The 20,608-nt window shown below is 34.7% G+C and overlaps 1 protein-coding gene across 5 annotated transcripts in view; it reads left to right on the top strand.

Moving 5' to 3' along the window:
* Positions 1-20,608, top strand: part of UBR3 (ubiquitin protein ligase E3 component n-recognin 3) — a 111,785-nt gene that overhangs the window by 65,408 nt on the left and 25,769 nt on the right. For 3 of the 5 annotated variants that reach the window (XM_054070536.1, XM_054070538.1, XM_054070534.1), the window contains 6 exons: positions 662-811; positions 1,285-1,418; positions 4,768-4,878; positions 7,073-7,285; positions 8,096-8,232; positions 13,791-13,876. In XM_054070536.1, the coding sequence (XP_053926511.1) occupies positions 662-811; positions 1,285-1,418; positions 4,768-4,878; positions 7,073-7,285; positions 8,096-8,232; positions 13,791-13,876 (831 nt within the window). The remainder of the gene's footprint in view (positions 1-661; positions 812-1,284; positions 1,419-4,767; positions 4,879-7,072; positions 7,286-8,095; positions 8,233-13,790; positions 13,877-20,608) is intronic. The other 2 variants (XM_054070537.1, XM_054070535.1) reach the window with 1 other exon arrangement.

Consider the following 20,608-nt stretch of genomic DNA (forward strand, 5'->3'; position numbering starts at 1 on the left):
GCATTGAACGTTTCAGTGTATGCACCTAGGAGATAATCATGTGGACCATTAGAAAACCAGATTTGTGATATGTCTTATGTACAGTAAATGTTAAACTAAACTTTTGCTGCAGAATAGCAAATTACTTTCTTAACGCATCCCAGGTTTTTAAAGATTGTATGATTTATTTTTATATAAAGCCCTTGATTTTTATTTGCATTTTTCATTCACTTTGTCAAAGCACCTTTAAATTATTTCTGAGGTCTCAAGATTGATATTTTCCTTGGGATTGTTTTTAGAGTCAGGTATGAGCAAATCAGGTTTTAGGAGAATTTCATATTTGTTGCCCTTCATCTCTCTCTCTTAATAGTTTTCAATATATAGTATCTAATGAAATACAATTTAGATCTCTATTTTATAGCAGTTGAAACAGATGAAGTTTAATACAAAACAACTAAACATTTAATTCCACTGGGAATAGCTTCGATATAGGAAAGCTTGTACTTTATTGTTTAGATGTCTTTCAGTTTGAAGCAGCCAGGTAAGTTTCAACTAACATCAATGTTTTAGTTGTAGATAAAGAAGAGAGGTTATTTTGGAGTTTTTTTAATCATGACTTCAGTGCAAATGCAACTGAATTTCTTCCTCTCTCTTAAATATCAATTTTCTTATCCTTTTGCAGAATCACCGGATGCTGATATTGCCATGGAAGTAGCTACATCAGAACAGCATGTGTCTGAGGCAATATACGATTGTGTTATTTGTGGACAAAGTGGCCCTTCTACTGAAGACAGACCCACGGGGCTAGTTGTACTATTGCAAGCATCCTCAGGTATGGATGTGAGACTTGTTGGACAAGCAGTATGCGTGCATAAGTGTTATTGTCTCAGGGAGCCTGAAAAGACAGTCTCTTCCCTTTTTTTGTGGATTGTCCTCCATTAGAAAATTTTTAAATGCTTGGGAAGAGAGCGAACAGTTTAATTCCCTCCTGATTTCCGTTAGCTTTTGCAAACCCAGCATTTTGTAATAGACCTGCAGGAAAATAGGTACTGAAAGAAAGAAAGAAAATAAAATAGCCATCAGTGTATCTGTATTTATGTATGCATATGTATGTTTGTGTATGTACCTACGCATGTACAAGTGCAAAAACATAACTTTCAGTATTTAGTTTCTTTAATAGTTTTTTTCCTGTTTCACATCAAATAAGCACATTGTAGTAACAACCCAAAATTTCCTGATTGATTTCTCAATTTTTTAGCATATTGTTATCCATTGCATTCTTTATTGCTTCTTTTCTTCATACAGTGTTGGGACAATGCCGCTATAGCACTGAGCCAAAGAAATTGCCAACTACTGAAGAGGAGCGAATATACCCTTGGGATACCTGTGCAGCACTGCATGAAGTGAGGCTTGCAACTTTGCAGCGATACTTCAAAGATGTAAGTATTTCATATGAAAACTACTGTCTCTTATGAAAAAATTGTGTAAAAAGGTAGATGAAATTACCACTTAGAAATGAAACTAGGAGGACTCTACGTTTAATGAATGCTTTTGCAGGAGTATTGAAGTGCTTACATTTAACAGGGTCCTTATTTTTATATAGCATCTGGCTTTTCTCTAGTTATATTTTTGGCATAGGTATCTAGTGTATGTGCAGGCTATATAGTCGTAAAATATCAGTGCAGATCTTCTCTAGAAGATACTTCTCTATTCAGTGTGACCACACAACTGAGATGTGGTTTTGCTCTCTTATATATATATATTACTTTCGAAACACTCGTTTTCTTCACCCTCTTCTTCTGAACCCTCCATTCTGCAAAATATTACTGAATTTCAGTTTTATGTTAACTGCTATGTTATTTTCTGTTTTGCAGTTCTGATAGCTGTTCAAGCAGAGTTTTACATTGCTTCATAATACTGCGTTACTGCATTTCATATTTAATTTTTAGAGCCAGTACTTGTTGCTTAACAGGACTTGTTCAGTTGTAGACCTTTGGGGAAGTGCTGCCTGTGACTTTTCCTTGGTAGTGTATAAAACAACCATGTAAGATAATATGTAACTGTTCTGAGAAGTCATTCTAGGAGAAGAATAATTATGTAACCTACAACCCTAAATTAGCTCCTAGAGACTAGTCCCAGGTGATGTACCGCTCTTAGTCAGGACTAAGGAAAAATTCAACCTTTAGAAGCTTTAAAGAGGAAAAACTGTGGCAATTTTTACTGACACTATTGCTAGATTTCTTGTAACCTGTCATTCCTTGATAATTGAAATTTGCCAACTGCAACCAAGCTCGCTTAACTAGAGCAGATTAATTTAGAGTAAATTTAATAACTGATACAGTTTTAAAAATTGGGCAATATTTTCAGAAGATCGTCTTCTCCCGAGGCAAATATTATACATTTCCTTGCTAGAAAGTAAAATTTTTAAAGATGTCAGCCAGAAATTATTTCTGAAGAAAAGACATCTTAGTTCAAAAAGAATATGTGGATAAGACATTGATGGTATTTCAAACAGTTAATTAATATTTTTTCCTACTGAACTGATGAAAAACACTGAAGCCATACTGTAGCTTTTTTTTTGTGTTTGCACACTACAAATGGAAAGAGTTCCAAGCAAACTGTTACTCACTGAACTGTGTATTTCCGTTTCTGTGCGGTCACACTACCAACAGATCAGTCTAAAATGCACCATAATGCAATGTGCAGATGCATCCTGCTTTCAAAAATTTCAGTCCTGATTGAGACATTAGTTGAATTGGCTATTTTTGCTTTCAAGTTTCCAGATCACTACTAGGCTAAAAAATACCTGTGAACTAATCCTTAAATTTTGTTTGGCATAAAAATTGAAACATGTCTTACTGTCTTGAGTGTCTTGTTCAGCTGAGCTAAGCAATAAGAAGTCTTTTTGTGTATTAACTGTGTCCTTCCCAGTAAGTCTCCTTCTTCTAACAACATATTTCAGAAAGCAAGAGAACATTCACTTAGATGTGAAAATTTTAAGTTGTGAAATATTATCCAGCTTATTCTGCTAGAAGAAAAAAAATGTTCAAAAGCTGTGTGCTATGTAACTGGTTGGGCAAAACAGGCGAATTATTTCCATAGAGATTCCTTTTGCACTTTCTCAGCTGAAATTTGGTACTGCTGTCAGTCAGAGGGTAGAGTTCTTGCCCATTAAAGGAGAAATCGCTGAAAGTCATTATTTTTAATACGGAGAGAGCCAACTAAGGATTTAGGAGATAAAACTTTGTATGCTAGTTTGATAGAAGTCTTTTCAGAATCACATAGAATCTGTAACCTGTAAATTGATATTGATGTGCTCTATCCCAAGCCTGTGGCTTGCTCTGGGGTCTTCTTTATTTCTGAACTCAAGAGTAACAGATTGGAGCCTTTCTGCAAAGGCTTTGGGGCTATTTTTTTTTTTTTCTTTTGCAAATGCTACTGAGTATCTTCATTAAATGCGTGCAATAGATAATGCTTTTCATGAGCAAAACATTTGCCCTGTGGTCTTATCCAGGTTCATCATACAACCATGCCTTACTAATAGTGCAGCCTACTAAATCATATATGAGCCCACAGGAGAACAAAAAGAGATTTTCTTGCTATGTGGCCTGTGAGGGTAATAGCACATTATGAATATCAGGTTAAGGCAAGGTAGACAGGAGTGTGTCTTAGAATCACAGAATCATAGAATAGTTAGTGTTGGAAGGGACCATAAAGATCAGCTAGTTCCAACCCCCCTGCCATGGGCAGGGAAGGAAATTGTCTTGTAGCTAAGATTTGTAATTTTGTTTCATTTCAAGCTCCTGTGCCAGAAAAAAGAGGAAGAGATGCTAGGACATCCTTAGGAAATGCAACTATCACAGTTGGTTATTCATAGTACCCTGGTTTGGCATCGTATATTGAAACCATTTTACAGCAAGTCTATACTAAAAATTGTCTTCCAGTTCTGGTAGCCATAAATCCTTTTCTCTTTAAACCACTATGTACATTTCAGATTGTGTATGAAATTATTTTTTTTTTGAGAAATGGAGGCTTATAATAATAATAAAATATTAGATTTGATGACTGTTGCTAAGAGTTCTGCAAGAGAATTTTCTAGAATTCCTTATTGTAAGTTTGCCAGTGGTGACTTCTTTTCAGTTCCTCGTTTTCTGAGAACTGCATGTGAAATAACTTTATTTTTGACACGTGGGCTATAAGAGTAGTATTTGAATAAGGCAAATGTTTTCAAAACCATGCTAGAATGGAGCTCAATTCACTAAAGTATTTAAGTATTTCTTCTCTCTTCCCTTTATGGCATGTTATATAAAATATTGTTCAACAACTCATTAAAACCCTAAGTGCTTCTGCTGAATTTTAATAATGGATTGGGCTTTAATTATATAACTTTAAATTATTTTGGTTACATACAAAGCTGAATTAAATGTATTGGAGCAGTATATTGCCCTTGTACATGGGATAACTTATACTGTTGGAACAATGGCAGGGTTGGAGCTGTTTTCATACTGTAATATAAGAGCTTCTTTAAAGAAATTATCTTAAATGACAAGAACTACAGAAGTTTAGTTAAGTGTTTGGCTTTTTCTTGGAAAGAATAGCATAATGGCAGCCATGTAGGGTAGTGTAAGTTTATAAAATAAAATTTCCACAACATATGTCTTTTAATTAGATAGCTTGCAAATAATTATCCATGTATTTTTTAAATCTTCAGATAATTTGTGGTAAATACCTTTATAAGCTTATATGTATTATTGTCCTTTTTTTCTTACTGTTATTGCTTTGTTGTAGAGTTCCTGCCTACAAGCAGTGTCAATAGGCTGGGAAGGAGGTGTTTATGTACAAACTTGTGGTCACACTTTACACATAGATTGTCACAAATCTTACATGGAATCTTTACGGGTAAGTAAAATTAAAGATCATCTTTTTTATATTTGAATCTGACCTGCTCTTAGTGAAATCATTGGATTTATGGTGTTTAATTCAGAGAAAGAAAGATTGGGTTTACATGAAGGGCCAAAATGTTTTCATTACGTTTCAAGAACTGTAGCTACTAAATACAAATGTATTACTTCCTGGTATTATTAACGAAAGTACTTTGCTTTCAGTTATTCTGAGATATCAGAAAAAATACTTGACTGAATTAATTCTATTCTAAAAAGAAATAAGTCACAGGTTTTTGTGTTCTGGGTTTTTATTTTTTTTCTGGTGTGCATCTTCAGGTAAAGCATTTCTTGCACTTTTCATTTCTGTTTCATAGATTTTTTTCTTTAATGTTTAACGTGTGTTAGAAATTACAGAGAAATGAGGAAACAGTGAGTGTGGAATTTTGCAAATACAAACTTGTGGGTTTGGTTACTTCGTAGGATGAAATTTCAGTTACAAGAAGTTAGTTCTATGTGTGAATTTACATATGGTATGTGTTATGCATATACATGCAATTTAGACAAATGGGTTAAAAAAGTTCAATTCTTGTGCTTTTCTTTTTCCTGTTTGGGAAATACTGCTGTGAAATTACTGCTGCATATAGTTTTAAGTACAATTTGTTAGTCAAACCTGAGAAATTCTTGGCTAGAAAAAGACGTATTTTCATGTGGTCTGAGCAAACAGTAGTATTGATGTTGCAGGCCTCCTTTACTCCTCTCAGCCTCTTGCAGCCCGATTGCAGATCTTCTCAGAGGCACGGTAGAATGTTATCACAAGCTTAGCAGTGGTACAAGGCAGAATTCATCAGATTTTAGGCGCTTCTTTATTATTTAGTGTGATAAAATAAAGACTAAATGATGACTTGTTGCATATAAAATGGCTTTCTTTATTCAGGATTACTTCTATATGATTTTTTTAGTTTTTTTTTAAAATAAATTTTGTTGATTTTTTTTTTTTCCATTTTGAGAAAAACTATGGGCAGTGCTTTGTATGTTTTGTATTGGTATTGGTCATACTGTGGTATTTACCTCTAGAGAAACTGGAAGCTGTGCCACCTTTATTGGATCCCATGATGAATTGTTCTTCTCTCTATAACTGTAAAGACACTTTTCAAGATTGATTGTGACATCAAGATAATTAAGTACAATCTGGGCTTTCATGTTAGGAACTAATTTTACAGGACTTTGGAAAAGTCATCTTTTACATCATACAGACACTGAAGTCCCTTTTCTGGTGAACTCACTTAAACTCATAATAAACTTACTCTGTCTCATTGTATTCTTGAAGATTTCTAGATTATTAAGTGAGCATTTTATCCTAGCATGTATTACTACTACCTAGATGAGTGCCCAATAATTTTGGCTATTCCTAGCATTCTTAGTACCTAAATAACTTATATAGACTTGTGTTCATCTGGAGGAAACATTTATTTTTATGTAACATGATCAGATATCAGCATCCAGAAAGGTACGTAAAAGTAGGCTCACCAGAATGCCTCAGCATTCTGAGCCAAGTGCTTGAAGTTTAAATTATGGTCACTATTAACTTACCAGTTCTTTTCTCCCAAGAGTGGGAAACCTTTAAGGTAATTCACAAGGTGAAGCAAGGTTGCTTGCCAGTAACAGGAGTACTTGGTAGATGTCCCTGCTTCCCAAATACATACTTCGGTGTCTGTTTTTGATTCTTCATGATAAAGAAGAAATAATCAAGGTTTTTGTCATGCCACTCTCCAGTGGCTACTTGATTGGGTTTTTCAGCTTGTACTGCTGCTGAGGAATATCTTGACATGTTTCTCGTGACTGAAAATAAAATTACCTTTTGATAAATTAAAAGATCTTATCAAGCGAGTCTCAAAATTGATAGGAATTGCTAGGAAGAGACAACACGTGAAATGTTCAAAATACTCCATTAGTATTTTATTTTATATTTCTGGTTTATTATGGGATATTGCTGACAACGAAGGGTACTTAAAAACTAGGGAAATGTAGTTGAGTTGGACGATTGTAAGACAGTGGTTAAGGCATTTTTTCACATATAAAGAGCTATTTATATTATTCTTTCTTTGCAGTTTTTGGTTTAGACTTCATTCTTTAGCTGTACACCTGTAATATCAAACTAAACATTGCATTCTTTTGCAAATTTCAGCTGCTTCTTCTTTATTTTCTTTTAGAATGACCAGGTCCTCCAGGGTTTTTCGGTGGACAAAGGAGAATTTACCTGTCCCCTTTGTAGGCAGTTTGCTAACAGTGTTCTTCCTTGTTATCCTGGAAACAACATGGAAAGAAGCCTTTGGCAAAGTCATAGTAACAAGTCTATACAAGATCTTGTACAAGAGGTGGAAGATCTTCAAGAACAGCTGGGAACTTTCCCAGTAAGCATCAGTGTAAGGCAGAAAGATCCTTGTTAATTTGCCTCTACTTTTCAGTTTTTGCATTATGTTGCATTTGTGACCCCTTAGAAACTTGCCAAGCTGGGAAAATTGATTTTCTGATGATATGGAAGACGGCGTACTATTTTTTTTTAAATATTAAGAAATCTTAAATGTTTTCAGCACTTACTGCATTACCTCCTAAAAGTAAACCATTAGAAAGCTATGTCAAAGTGTGTTTAATGTAATTTTTTATGGAGTACATTTCCACTTCTCTCCATAGTAATTTACACAGATTTGAGTCATGTAATATAAAATTAATTGATAATTTAATTACAATACAAAACCAGCAATATCCTTGTAACTGGAAGCTATTTAAAGAATGTATATTAAGAATGTTTTAAGGAATGGATTATTTGTTTTACAGAAAGAGGATTTTGCAGATTCTCATGTGTTACAAAGCTTCATGAGGTTGTTTTGAATGATGGCATTAATTCTGTTACATTTTCCTAGCCTTCCAGTCTTGATTGAGATACTTTGTGTTATTTTTCATGTACTTATGCAATGCAAATATAGCTCAAGGACCTCACTGCTTGCATTATTTTAAACTTAGGAGATGGACAGAACAGTGATGTTTTCATATTCAGAACAAGTCTGGATAACTTTCAGAATAACAGTTCCATGAGACAGAATATCAACTTTTAATGCATATTTTTTCATAATCTGTAAATGTTTTTATAAATATGGAAGTGCTATGTTTTGTGATCAGCTATTGCAGTTCTTCAGGTAAAATTAACTAATCTTCTTGTGTGTCTTTATTCATAGTCTGAAACCAATCTCAGTAAAGAAATGGAATCTGTAATGAAAGATATAAAAAGTACCACACAGAAGAAATACACAGATTATAGTAAGAGTCTTGGATCACCTGACAATGATTTTCTGTTTATGTATTCGGTCGCTAGGTGGGTATGTTTTTATATTTTTTTCTTTTGTGTTTCTCACTAATAGTATTACTCATCAAATAGTTTTCTGTTTTTTAAAAAAATAAATATATATTAAAAAAAAAATCTATCTTCTCCAAAAAGCAGTTTTTGAATATTTAGTACACGAAGGTTCCTTTTTCTGATTTTCATATGTAGGCATATGCAAGATGGAAATATGTGCCTCTCGGTTCACTTTTAGTATATGCAGCAGTGGCACAAAACCTGAAGAACATTTTATCTTACACTTACTTAATTTCCTTCTTTATTAAAGGTTTTGCCTTCCATGTATCAGAATTTTGTTGAATTTCTTTTTCTAGCTTCTTTTCCCAAACTGTCAAATGTCCTCTACTACAATTTAGCAGAATAAAATTATTTCTATATAACTGGCATATTACTATGTTTTAAATCACAGGGTGTTTTAATCCCTCTCAGACCTTAGTTTTATTTGATTAAATGGGGATCACAGAAGGAACCTTTTCTACATCAGCCACCAGGAATCTCTCTTCATGTGAAGACGACTTCTAAAGAAGTGTCAAAACTATCAGCATTTTCTCTGTGATGCTAGTGTTATAGCTCTTGGTGTCACAGACATGGTCTCCAAGAAAATCACAGTCCCTTCTTCCATCTGTGCCATTAATGTTAAGATGCTATGAATGATTAACCTGTTCAGATTTACTGTAATGCAGGATTTTGCCATAAGAAGTTGTTGAAATACTTTTTAAGCAAATAATTTTCTAAACTGTGACTTACTGAGGCCTGCAGGGAAGCTGCTGACTGCAGAGCAAGCATTGTATGCACAAGCAAACAAGCGATATCAAGGACATTGTTTTACTGCAGTTTCATAAACTCTGGTTGCTCTGTGTCTTTAGTATATAAGCAGTGGAAATACTCAAGGCTTGGCTCAGCAGGACTCTGGATAATCAAATTTAAGGCTCAGCTTTTGACAGAAGGTTGGACCATCTGATGTCCAGAATTCCCTTCCAAACTAGATTGTGTAATTCTATTAAAAGAAATATTATCTGTATTCTTTAAGAGTATCTTAGCTGTTCCTTGATTAGGAAAGCCATTTAAATTTTACACATACCAAGTTGAAAGATTATTATGCGTTATTGTAAGTGGTATATGCTGTATTAAGATAAATAATATTGAGATTTATAGCAACATGTTTGGTCAACACAATTTAATAACCTAACAGAAGTACAAAGGACTCAAAATTTGTTTCCCGAATGATTACTTCTAATTGTAGATGGAGATTTAAGGTGCAAAAATGGTGTTCTAATGTATTTGTGGGTGTAATGTTATATAATGTAAAAAATGCTAGCAAAGGATGTTTTAAATATATCTGTATTATTTTTATATTAAATCCTAAGCAAAAGATTTTTGGTTTCATTCCAACAGTTAAAAATACTGCAAACCGGAACAACATTTCATTACTACTTGTACTGCAGGAGAGAGAAATTATGGGTGACGGCTATGATTAGGATATGCCACCTGTACTCATTGTGACTTCCTCTTGTTAGGTTAGACTGGTGTCAGCAGTTTTTCCATTTATCTATGGCTGAAGGATTTTGGGTGTTGGATCCAGCCTTCTATATCGTTACTGTAACTCAGAGATCACTTATGAGGGGGCTTGGCAGATCAGCTATAAAATAGTTAATTTCTTTTGCCTTTCAGTTCAGGAGTCTGGATTTACTGACTGCTATTGCTTCATCATTGCATAAGAACTGCAGGTTAAAAAATTAAAATTTTAAAAAGACATTTTAATATAACCTTACAGTTTGTATTTGCGGAAATATGTAAGTGGGCTTGTCATTTCCCAGACTGAAAGAGTTTTCTTTATATGATTTTAATATTTTTTTTGTTTAAGTATCCAAACAATGGACTATCCACAATTTAAATTACAGACTAAAGTAAGTTGCTTTGTGGAAGTTATTCCTGTCATTCGGCCTGTTTCTTCCTTGTTTCCTTCCAATTCTTTTGGAGGTAATGATATCCTTGTGTTCCTTACCAGCCAGTTACCTTTGAGCATTTCTGGTTTCATGTATTCTGAAACAATTCATTGTTTTTTGTCACACCACCTACAGCTGTTACTCATTTCTTCATGGTTTTGAATTTAACATACAGGTAGTCGTCAAGATGATAAGTAGCACCTGTTTAATTAAGCATTTGGAAGCAATGGTATTTTTATTGACTCCACATATTTGCAAGTGAATTAAACACTCTTAATCTTCTTATAAGTCATGTTCTGTTTTACATCAGAAAATGACATCATCTGTGGTCTTCTTAAAAGATGCTCGTTTACAGCTGGAGGCCACCTCTGAATTGGATTTCTGCATGCTGGAACACTGCTGATCAAACAAGACAGCCACTTGCCACTGCCTATCCTTTCTGCTTCAGGAAAATAGGAACTTAATTTTCTTACTTCACTTTTGCTTACCTAGACAGGTGTCACTGGTACCACAGAAAAGAAGTTACAAGGAAATTCTCTACCACTTGGTGGGAGAGCTAGCCTCTGTCTGTTTTCCTAGCAGAAGAGGCACTCAGGGTCTTGGCATCCCAGTTTCTCTGTACTCAATACTTCAATACTTCTCTGTAGCCAGAGGAGTACTTCCTTAGCTGCCTCCACCTTTCCCTACAGTCTTAGCTTGTTAAATATATCCCCTTTTTGTATGCACCCTTCCTTGTTTTTTCTGACATTTGAGATTAGTATAGTGTGTCATCCACACATCGTGTGTGTCTAGCTTTAATTTTAATAGCTGCACATTCATAGCATTGATGACTCTTACTTGTGGCAGGGTCTTGGAGGGTTGTTACTGTATCACATAGCTATAGCGCGTGTGCTTGTTTTGGCTGTGTTAAAGCTTTTGGGTTTGCTGTTTGCTATGTATAGACTAATATGAGAACCTTATGTTCTTTTGCTAGTCTGTCTCTCAGAATCTGCTTTTTTTTTTTCGTATAGATGTTGTGATTGTAAAGTGAAGTGGAAAAAATGGTGGTGCTTAACTTGATTCTTCTGTTCCAGTAGAATGAGGAGATCCATCCAAGTAAAAGGGCATTGTGTTTTTAGTTCCGCCTACTCTGTTCTGATATGAATTCTGAGAAATATGCCATCACCCTCCCCTCTCAATATGTTCTTTTCTAATGAAAACCCAAAAGATGGTATGAAATAGGGCTGGTTTTAATCAAGAGTCTGTACGGCAAAATCAGTCTTCTTTTTTTTTTTGTGAATGAGGAAGATAAAGCCAGTGTTCTACAAAATTCGTTGCTCCAATGAATGACACAAAGATTTCTAGATAGGGGAAACAGTTGCTCATATGGATTTTCTTTCTCCTTCTCTTTCCTTCATGTTGAGGGGGCTGAGATAGCAAAGGATGCTTTCAGAGACTATGCTGTGTTCTGCTTTTCTGTCAGATGCCCCAAGTTTTTCTTCATAGATGAAAGATTAGGCTCTGAGAACTCTGCTTTTCTTCTGTAGAGGGCAGTTGGTACTCAGATCCTCAAGGCAGAAGGGTGCATGAATTAGGAGATACACTAGTCTCTTCCAAAAATTATTTAGGACTGTCTCTGATGTGGAACATTTTATAAAGAAGTGTTCAGTTTCACAGCAGATGCTTTCTCTACTGGGCACTTTTATGCTAAAGTTTAGGTATGTTTTGAAAGAGCTGTCTTAGAGGAAAAGACTAATATTTACTTTTCCAAGAAAGCTGAACTATAAGTTGCTGTCTTTGAGGAGCTGGAGGCAATGAAGAAGTGTGGGAGGCGAGAGTTGGTATGACATCTGTGGTGGAGTATATGTTTCCAGAAATCTTACATTCCTTATAGCAAAAATTACTCTATTACACCTTATATGTGTCAAGAGGATTTTTTTCAGATTGCCCCTGAGGTTTGTTTTGTAAATTTATCCATATGGCTTGATCAAAGTGAAATTTTAAATTCTAGATGTAGAAGGTTGTTCTTTGACATTGAGTTAGTGTTTTCTATTTAAATTTTAATTATCGTTAATTTTATTCCAGAAATTGGTTATCAGTTATAAGTTTTGTAGAAATAAAACATAGTGGTTTCCTTTATATTGCTGTGATGACTAGTGCGTGCTGATCTGCAGTTGCTATTTTGTCCACTAATATGAAATCCCTGTCCCTGCTTCCTTGCTGGTAGATTTTTTAGAAGTTCAGTGAGCGCTGCAAATCGCCTGAAGAGTGGAAAATTCCCCTGTCACACAGATGCCCTTATCAGCAGCAACCAGATGGAGCTCTGAGCAGGCACATTATCAATGTTAAATTGCCTTTTCTGAGTAGAAAGGATTAAAGCATTCCTTCAGAAATGGGTGGCATAAGCTGCAAACTTAGGGATGGTAATAGTCTGAAATGTTACTATTTAAAAACACATGAAAGTATCTTAACAAACACTGCATATCAAAATTGTATTATTCTTTTAAGCTGATGGAGCTCAAATTTTTAAAAAATAATTTATTTTGAATAAAATAGTCATCCTGTAGTTTTTTTTCTTAGACATATGTGGGTGTGGGGGTGTGTTTTCTTAGCGTAGATATATTATGTGCCTAAAATTCTAGAATAGATTTTAATATGTATTCAGTCGCATTATGTTGAACATAAAATTGTTTAATTTTTGGTTAAGTGACAAAATATGTTTAGACTGAGCTTTGCCGTTTGGATTAAATTAGCAAAATAACATTTCAGAATAATAGGATTATATTCCTTTATTTTAATTAAAGAAATGTGTGTTGACTTATTAAAACAAACTCTCAGAGAATGTAACATGAAGTGTTTGCTCCAAGTCTTGGGAGTTAAAGATAAGGTAGTAGTGAAACACCCAATTCCAAAACTAAACAAAGATATTGAATTTGGCCTAAACAATCGCTGCCCAAGTGTCAGATGACAATGATACTAAGAAAGCATCAGTGTGACATACCGAGATTTAGTGACACAACTCCTATTTCATACTAATGAGCTGCAGTGAATATCAATGTTTGATTCAGAATTAACCTCCAAGGCTTTTATTAACTAACTTATCTATAAAGGTCAGTGCTTCCATTATAATTTAGACTGTTTTCTTACTTAGTTACTTGATGGTATATTCATTGTACTGTTTGTTTAAAGCCAAACAAAAGCCCTACCAATAAAGAGAATGCTTCTTAGACATATCTGATTAATTGAAATTTAGCCAGTCTTTATATTGTATTTTTAGATTTGCACATAAATTCCCTTATATCAAGGAGTTGTTTGTGCATACAGAAAAAAGGCCTCAGAATTAAGATTTTTTTTTTTTTACGCTTCAGTTGCAACTATAGCAGCTCTCTTAATGTAGTATCTGCTAATCAAACCACTTAATATCACGTATGGCAAAATCTTGATAAAGTTTGTTTTATTCTCAGTCATTTTTTGGCAGTATCTTGCGCTGAGGATTATTGTACAGCATTCTTTTGTTTAGTGTGTGCTCGAAGTTTGTGATGACTATTCTGTGTATATAGAAGCTTGAATAATGCTGTTCCACTCAACACTGTTGTATTTTTCTTGCAGAACAAACTTGGAACTTGAGCTGGTCCACAGAGGAGGTAATTTGTGTTCAGGAGGCGCAAGCACAGCTGGGAAAAGATCATGCTTAAGTAAGTTTTATGTTATGAAGTGCAATATAAATCATTAGAACATTGAATAAAGCTATGTAGTTCTTTCTAACATTTTATAAATTTTGTCAAGTTTTTCTTTTAAACTTATTTCTGCCATAATGAACCTTTGTTTTTGTTGCAATTTAAGAAATCTGAAATTTGATTTGCACAAATCTATTCATTTTAGCTGTTCATATGTTGTGAGTATAATCTATTTAGATATCATCATGGTATTAATGTAATATTTTTTAGTAATTACCCATTTTTATGAGTAAAACCAGAAGCATTTTAAGAGTAAAGCAGGAATGCTTTGGTTCACCTTGACGGTTGCTGCTAAGAACAAAGAAATTTGTTTGTCCGAGTTCTAGGGTAGCTCACGACTAGGTTTTATATTTAGAAATCTGCAGCTACCACGTCTCATGTCTTTAATTTCCCTGGCTCTTTCTGTGACAGAACGATTTTGCAGATTTTCTTTAGTAGAAACTCTCAAAATTTCGTTGTTCTGAAACCTTTAATATCTGGCAAATAAAATGCTCCTGGTTGACAGAAGAGATTTGTTTTTTTATTAACATAAAATCTTTTAATATTTTGCTGGTCTATAAACTGTTAGGGATGGACATTTTCTTTTGTCAGAAAAAATTAAGAAGCCTGCCAGAGTACTACTACTAATACTAATGCTTGTTTAAATCAAGCTCATGCAGCAGTAGCAGCAGATTCAGTAATAAAAATGTCAGAAAGCTTGAGCACACCTCATGATTTGTGGGTGATGCTTTCATCATCATTTGAGGTGATGAGCCACCAAAGAAATCCCATCACCTGCCATGCTGTCCACATCCTCCTAGGGTAAGAGCCTTCTGTTACTGCCAGGAAATATAGATCAATTGGTTTCATTCATGTGTTGTGATTTGTGTTGTGGTTTTAAATCCTACTGTGTATTATCTTCCCCCACCTGAGTACTTTCCTTTCCCAGCAGAGTAAAGTACCTGAAAAATACATTCTTTGCCAGTCCACTCTTTGCAAATTTGCAGCTTGTAATAACATCAAAGCACTACAGCTAATTCCTACTTGGATTATGGTATATTTTAATTGTGTGCTCGCCCAGTAATACGGACAATTTCTCCCTGAATTTTAGCAATTTACTTGGTGTGTTGCCTATTTCACATGCATGTTACTTGGAAGATCACGATGAGCAGCTTAGGGTGGAGATTTCCGCTTAAAGTTGAGAATCTTTTGAAATATTTGAATTGACAAAATTTATAGTGATGTTGCACATAATGAGTGTACCCCTTTCTTCACATGGCTTTACTAGCCACTCGGTATCTTTTTAAGTGTTGACATTCTAAAATTTAGAAGAATGTTTGCGGGGAAGTAGTCTGTAATCTGTAAGGTCATATTTTTATCTTATTTATGTTTTTTCAAAATCAGGAGGTTTCAGTTTCTCTATATCACTTTCCTTTTTTAAAAGATAGAAGTGGAATGAATTACGTTCACTACATCTTAAAGCACTGAGGAATGTTTGCTGTCTTGACAGTATCAACTGTATGTTCTATGTACCTATTTAAAGGCTTCATATATATATATATATATATATGTACACACACACATGCATGTACAAAACATACGGCTTCCTTGGTGTACATCTGTATAGCTTCATTGTTTCTGCTTGATCTGCATCAGTTGACACCAGGGGAGGAAATGCCTCAAAGTTAATTTTGTTTGGTTTGGGTTTTTTAAGAAAGAAAGAAATTCCACAAGGCAGAGGCTGAGTAGCTGACACCAGTGGTTTGAATAATACGTTATTTTTTTCTGTGTACTTACCACAACTTCCCTTCAATCTCATAATTTATAAAGAAGGCTTCTTACATACTTAGGACGTGATTTTGAAAGAAACCGTAGCTTTTGCTGGCAATCAGTAAAAAAGACAAACCCGAAGTCTTGTTTGAGTTCTTATGTCATACTTACATATCTTTACAGCACTTTTATTACTTTGCCATTGACTCTCTGTCTCAGAAAATGAACCAGTGCTGTCTGTACATCAAAATAGATTACCACAACAAACCTAAACTTATAGAAAGCTGAAGTTACTTCTCACACTGAAGTAGTATGTAAATTGGCTTCTTAATGAGAATCATAGAATAGTTTGGGTTGGAAGGGACCTTAGAGATAATCTAGCTCCAGCCACCCTGTGACAGGTGGGGATACCTTCCACTAGATCAGACTGCCCAAGGCCCCCTCTTTAAGTAAGGTTACATCAACTATTGCTTTTAGAAATACTTACTAGTTTATAAAATGAAATCTTTATGAAATACATCACTTTTTGGTAGCAGGAAATCTGCTGTTAAACTGTGCATTAGGAGTCTAATAGGTGTTTCAAGGCCAGGTTGGATGGGGCCTCGGGCAGCCTGATTTAGTGTGATGTCCCTGCCCATGGCAGGGGGTTGGAACTAGGTGATCTTTAAGGTCCCTTCCAACCGTAACTATTCTATAATTCTGTGTCTATATAAAAAGTAAAATAGCCTAGTAAGGAAAACTTTATTTTAAATATATCCACAATGCTCAAGACAAGGATTTGGAGAGAAGATTTTTTTTTTTTTTTTTGCCTGTGATGTGATTCCTCTTTTTTCCTTTAATTGCACGTGAGGGCTTAATCTGAAATTGGTAGAGTAATTCCTATCACTGGAAATCATGCTGATGATTTTTATTAAAATGTGATAAAATTTCATTTTTTTGTTTGTTTCTACTTACACTAAAATGCATTTTTTTTTTGCTTACTATAATATTTTTCTTTTCCTCTTTAAAACTTGTGTAATTCTGTTTGTGTTGTACATGGAAGCAGTGCTTTTTCCTTTAGCAGTTGCAGTACTTTTAAGAATTCTAGTGTGTATTTCTGATGAAGGGGTAGGGATGGTATTTAAAAAAAATGCACTTGCTTTTTTCTACACTTTTTGGGTAGAATGGTAAACTTTCTTATTTAGATCTAAACAGTCATGTTGGTGTTTTCAGTATCTATCTTGTACTGCAGAAAAATTGAAGATGACCTTTAAAACTTTCAGGAAAAGGCACTTTATATATGTTCTTTCTTGAAACAGCACACAGACATAAATGTTACCTATTAATTATTAAAATATTCACATGCTGTTTGTGTTCTGTATTAGTACTTATTGTGTAAAATTGTGATGTAGCAAACTATTCATATTTCATCTTGCGTTAAGGTAGACTAGGCTTTGGGTGTAAGGTAGTGGGGTTCTTCTAGAACAGACTGGTGAGGTACCTAGAACAGTACCTGTACTTCCACTTAGTAATATTCTTTAGTACCGGACATTAGGCTAAATATGACTAGACGGGCAGAATTGCTTATCCATATATAGCAAGATTTGTTTTAACTAAAACGTTATATAATTATACGAGTTTCCATTGTTGCCCCTCCCATATTGGTGCTTTTAGAGATGCAGAATTGCAGTTCTTCAGATACATGCTCTATATTAGGTTTAATTATCTTTCCATACCCATTTCTTCCAAGAGGTAATCCTGTTTTTAAAGTTTCACTTAAAAACTTACCTTCAGCTTCTTCATTGTCTCATGCCATGAGGAAAGAATGATTTTAAAAATCCATGCCTTACCTAGAACTTGAATACTGGGTTTTTAATGTCTTGCTTGCACAGAATTGAAACTGCTTTTGTTTTTAAATGTCATTCATGTCAGGTCCAGCAGAAGTTATCTAAAATATAACCCGTTGTTTTGTGTTTGTTATGTGAGAAATAATAAGGTGTGTCTCTTGTGATGAAGCATACTACTCTGTATTAGTCTTGTAACGACTGTGAAGTTGGGTGATTAGGTATTGCAGAAAACGGAATATATTGTCTCAGATGAGCTGTTACAGCAGCAAGCGTCAGGGAAGGTGGTGAGAACAAATAGGTCAAGAGCTGTTTTACTAGATTGCACCATGAGGGCAGCTGCTCTTGGGAAGTAAAATTAAGAATGATTAATGTAGCTGTTAGTGTCAGTGATTGAGTCTGAGAGAGAGGAATTAAGATGACAATTTGGCTGTAGAATTGCTATTTTAAGGCTTAAAACTTTCTGTGTGTGTTTGCGTGAGTGTGTTACTAAAGAGTTTGCAACAAAAAAAAAAATCTGAATAGAGTCCTGTTTGCTTATTACTTAAAAATCAAATCCTGTTTTAAGGACCACATTATTGTTGGAGTCTATGGCCTTGAAAATTCTCTTAGGCTTAGGGGATAATTATGAAACATTACAATTGTACAGGTCTTATTTCTCTGTTTTATGAAGTTTAAGAGATATGGTGTTCTGCTTTTTGTTTTTTACATAACGGCTTCAGAAGAAGTTAGGCTGAATAACAGTAAGGCTGAATAATTAAGAGTTCTCTGTGTGACTTGCGTATCTCTCTAACTTGTGTATACGTGTTTTTTTCTGTCATTATTACTGTGGTAATCTTGCAAGTGGAAGAAAAATTTCACAAAACTTAAAAGTTTGTTTATAAATGAATATATCATCTAGTCCTTTCTTTCTTTTAAATAGTTTTTTTTCTTCATTCTTTCTGGCTGCGTTCTTTTTTCCTCTTTCCCTCTGTGATAAGGAAAGGATTAGGGGTTTTTTTTGGAATGATTAAATATTCTGTCACCTTGTCCTCTGGCTTCAGTCTCCCTATATCCTTTTGCTCCTTATCCTTTTGCTTCCCAGACACAGATAGCTGAGTCTGGCATTGCAGTGTCAACTGCATTAGTTGGAAAGGACATTAATTTACAAATGGACAACAAAAGAAGTATTTGAGACATGTGTGAGCTCACTTTAAATAAAATGTCCAGCACCTTCATAACTTCTGTAATGGTCCTAGCAGTGGGGAAACTATTGTTCCCCTGGGGAATTTTGTTGGTTTTCTTTTTCTTTGTGTTCATTTGAAACTTGTGGTTTTCATTTGGAGATGGCTTAGTGGTATTGTTGGTCTTGATTATGATGTTGGTATCAATTTAATCAGTGCTTTTAGTGTTTTTGTCAATAAAGTAAGTAGCTAGACGTGAAACATTTTCTAAGCTCTTCATGCTCCTTCTGTATCAGTTTTTTTGACCGCATTAATAGTAATTGCTGTCTACATTTTATCACTATAGCCAGTGATACTTGGAACCACTAAGCATGGTTCGTTCCTGCTGGAAGAAAAACCCAATTTGTTTATCAGTTGCTCAGTTCCTGTAACCTATTGATGTGAATATGGTTGCAAAGAATCCTACCCAGCTCTCTGCAGCTGTTGAAATGGAAAAGAATAAAACTAGTTTTCAGGAATACCGTTTGGCTTGGTACAGTGTGTTTCTGTGGCTAGTTGGTTTGGGCTTGTTAGTTTGATTTTGGGGGGGAGAGTTAGGGGGTGTTTTTTGAGGGTTTGTTTTTTTTTAGTTAAGAGATGGCAACCTGCAGATCTTTGTTGCCTATCCATTCATGTTAATTTTGAAAAAGCAGTTTTCCTCACCAACAGGTGATCCTACCTATTTTATGAAAGGCTTGATATGCAATTCATACCTAGTGTGGAAGAGGCAAAGATAGATACCATTAGAATTCTTTTGCTGAAGTTTATTTCATACACTAGCAAGTTTGGTGTGGAGGATAATTAACTGCTTCATCAGCAATTAAGGCTTAAGATTTTGTAGAGACTGTTAATGTCTTAATGCCTTAATAGGCTTTTCGTGACCTTCACATGTTTTTTCTTCACTGATTCCAATCTGTTGGACCACTGATGAATGGGAAGATACTGTTGGCAGGTCTTTGCAGCTGCTATTGCTAAGAGAACTATATAAATCACTACAAGAAGAAAAAAATTCCTCAATCTCCTTATTAATAGTCAATTCCATCTGATTGTATCAAATGTTTTTTGTTACAATCTACGTTACTCTTGATAGTCCCATGAAACTTTTTGAAAAGAAGGGCGTAACATCTCTAGTGCGGTAGGATCTTCAAGCAGCAGCTGAGACAAGGATATTTTCAATTCCACTTGCAGAGAACCACTGTGTCACTGTTTTGTCATCTTTTGACGTTGTAAATATGAATATTAATTTATAAAAAAAAGATTGGATAAAAAATCAAAGTAATTATTTTTATGACAACGGTATGTGTTATTTAAGTGCTAAAAACATAAATGTGAAAGAGACTGGTGAATAAACATATCATCTAGACTCTGCAAGCAAAACAAAAGCAGCTATTTTCTTCATTTTCTTTCTCATCATTATTACAGCACATGGTCATACACTGTGGAAGTGGAATTGATAACAAAAAAAAAAATTCTCTGATTGCAGCTCTGATAATTTGAGAGTTTACCTTACGGTCAAGAGACGAGAAAAAAGAAAGACAAGAGAAAATAAAAAAGGCAGCAAAATTCATGTAGGAATTTAGGAAAGACCAAGTTTACTAGTGAGACCAAAACTTTCACCTGCATCTAACTTCCTGCATCACTAATTTTTGTCAGTTCGGCAGAGCATTTTCATAAGTTCTGCCATTCGTCTGTCAAATCTGTATCTGTCCATCTCTGAATTTAGTTGTCTTTTGTGCTGTGTAGGCCTCGCTAGACCTGAAAAGAGCTGTGAAATAACCTTTATAGACTCCTGCTTTAAGCATTTTGGCATAGCAGAATATTTTTAAGAGTTTCGTCAATGTCTATAAGATCAGTGTGCTTTAATACTAAAACTAATATTCAACTACAGGTGCTAGTGCAGGCAGTGTGGATGCGTA

Source organism: Cuculus canorus, chromosome 6, assembly GCF_017976375.1.
Source record: "Cuculus canorus isolate bCucCan1 chromosome 6, bCucCan1.pri, whole genome shotgun sequence".
Classification (NCBI taxonomy): Eukaryota; Metazoa; Chordata; class Aves; order Cuculiformes; family Cuculidae; genus Cuculus; species Cuculus canorus.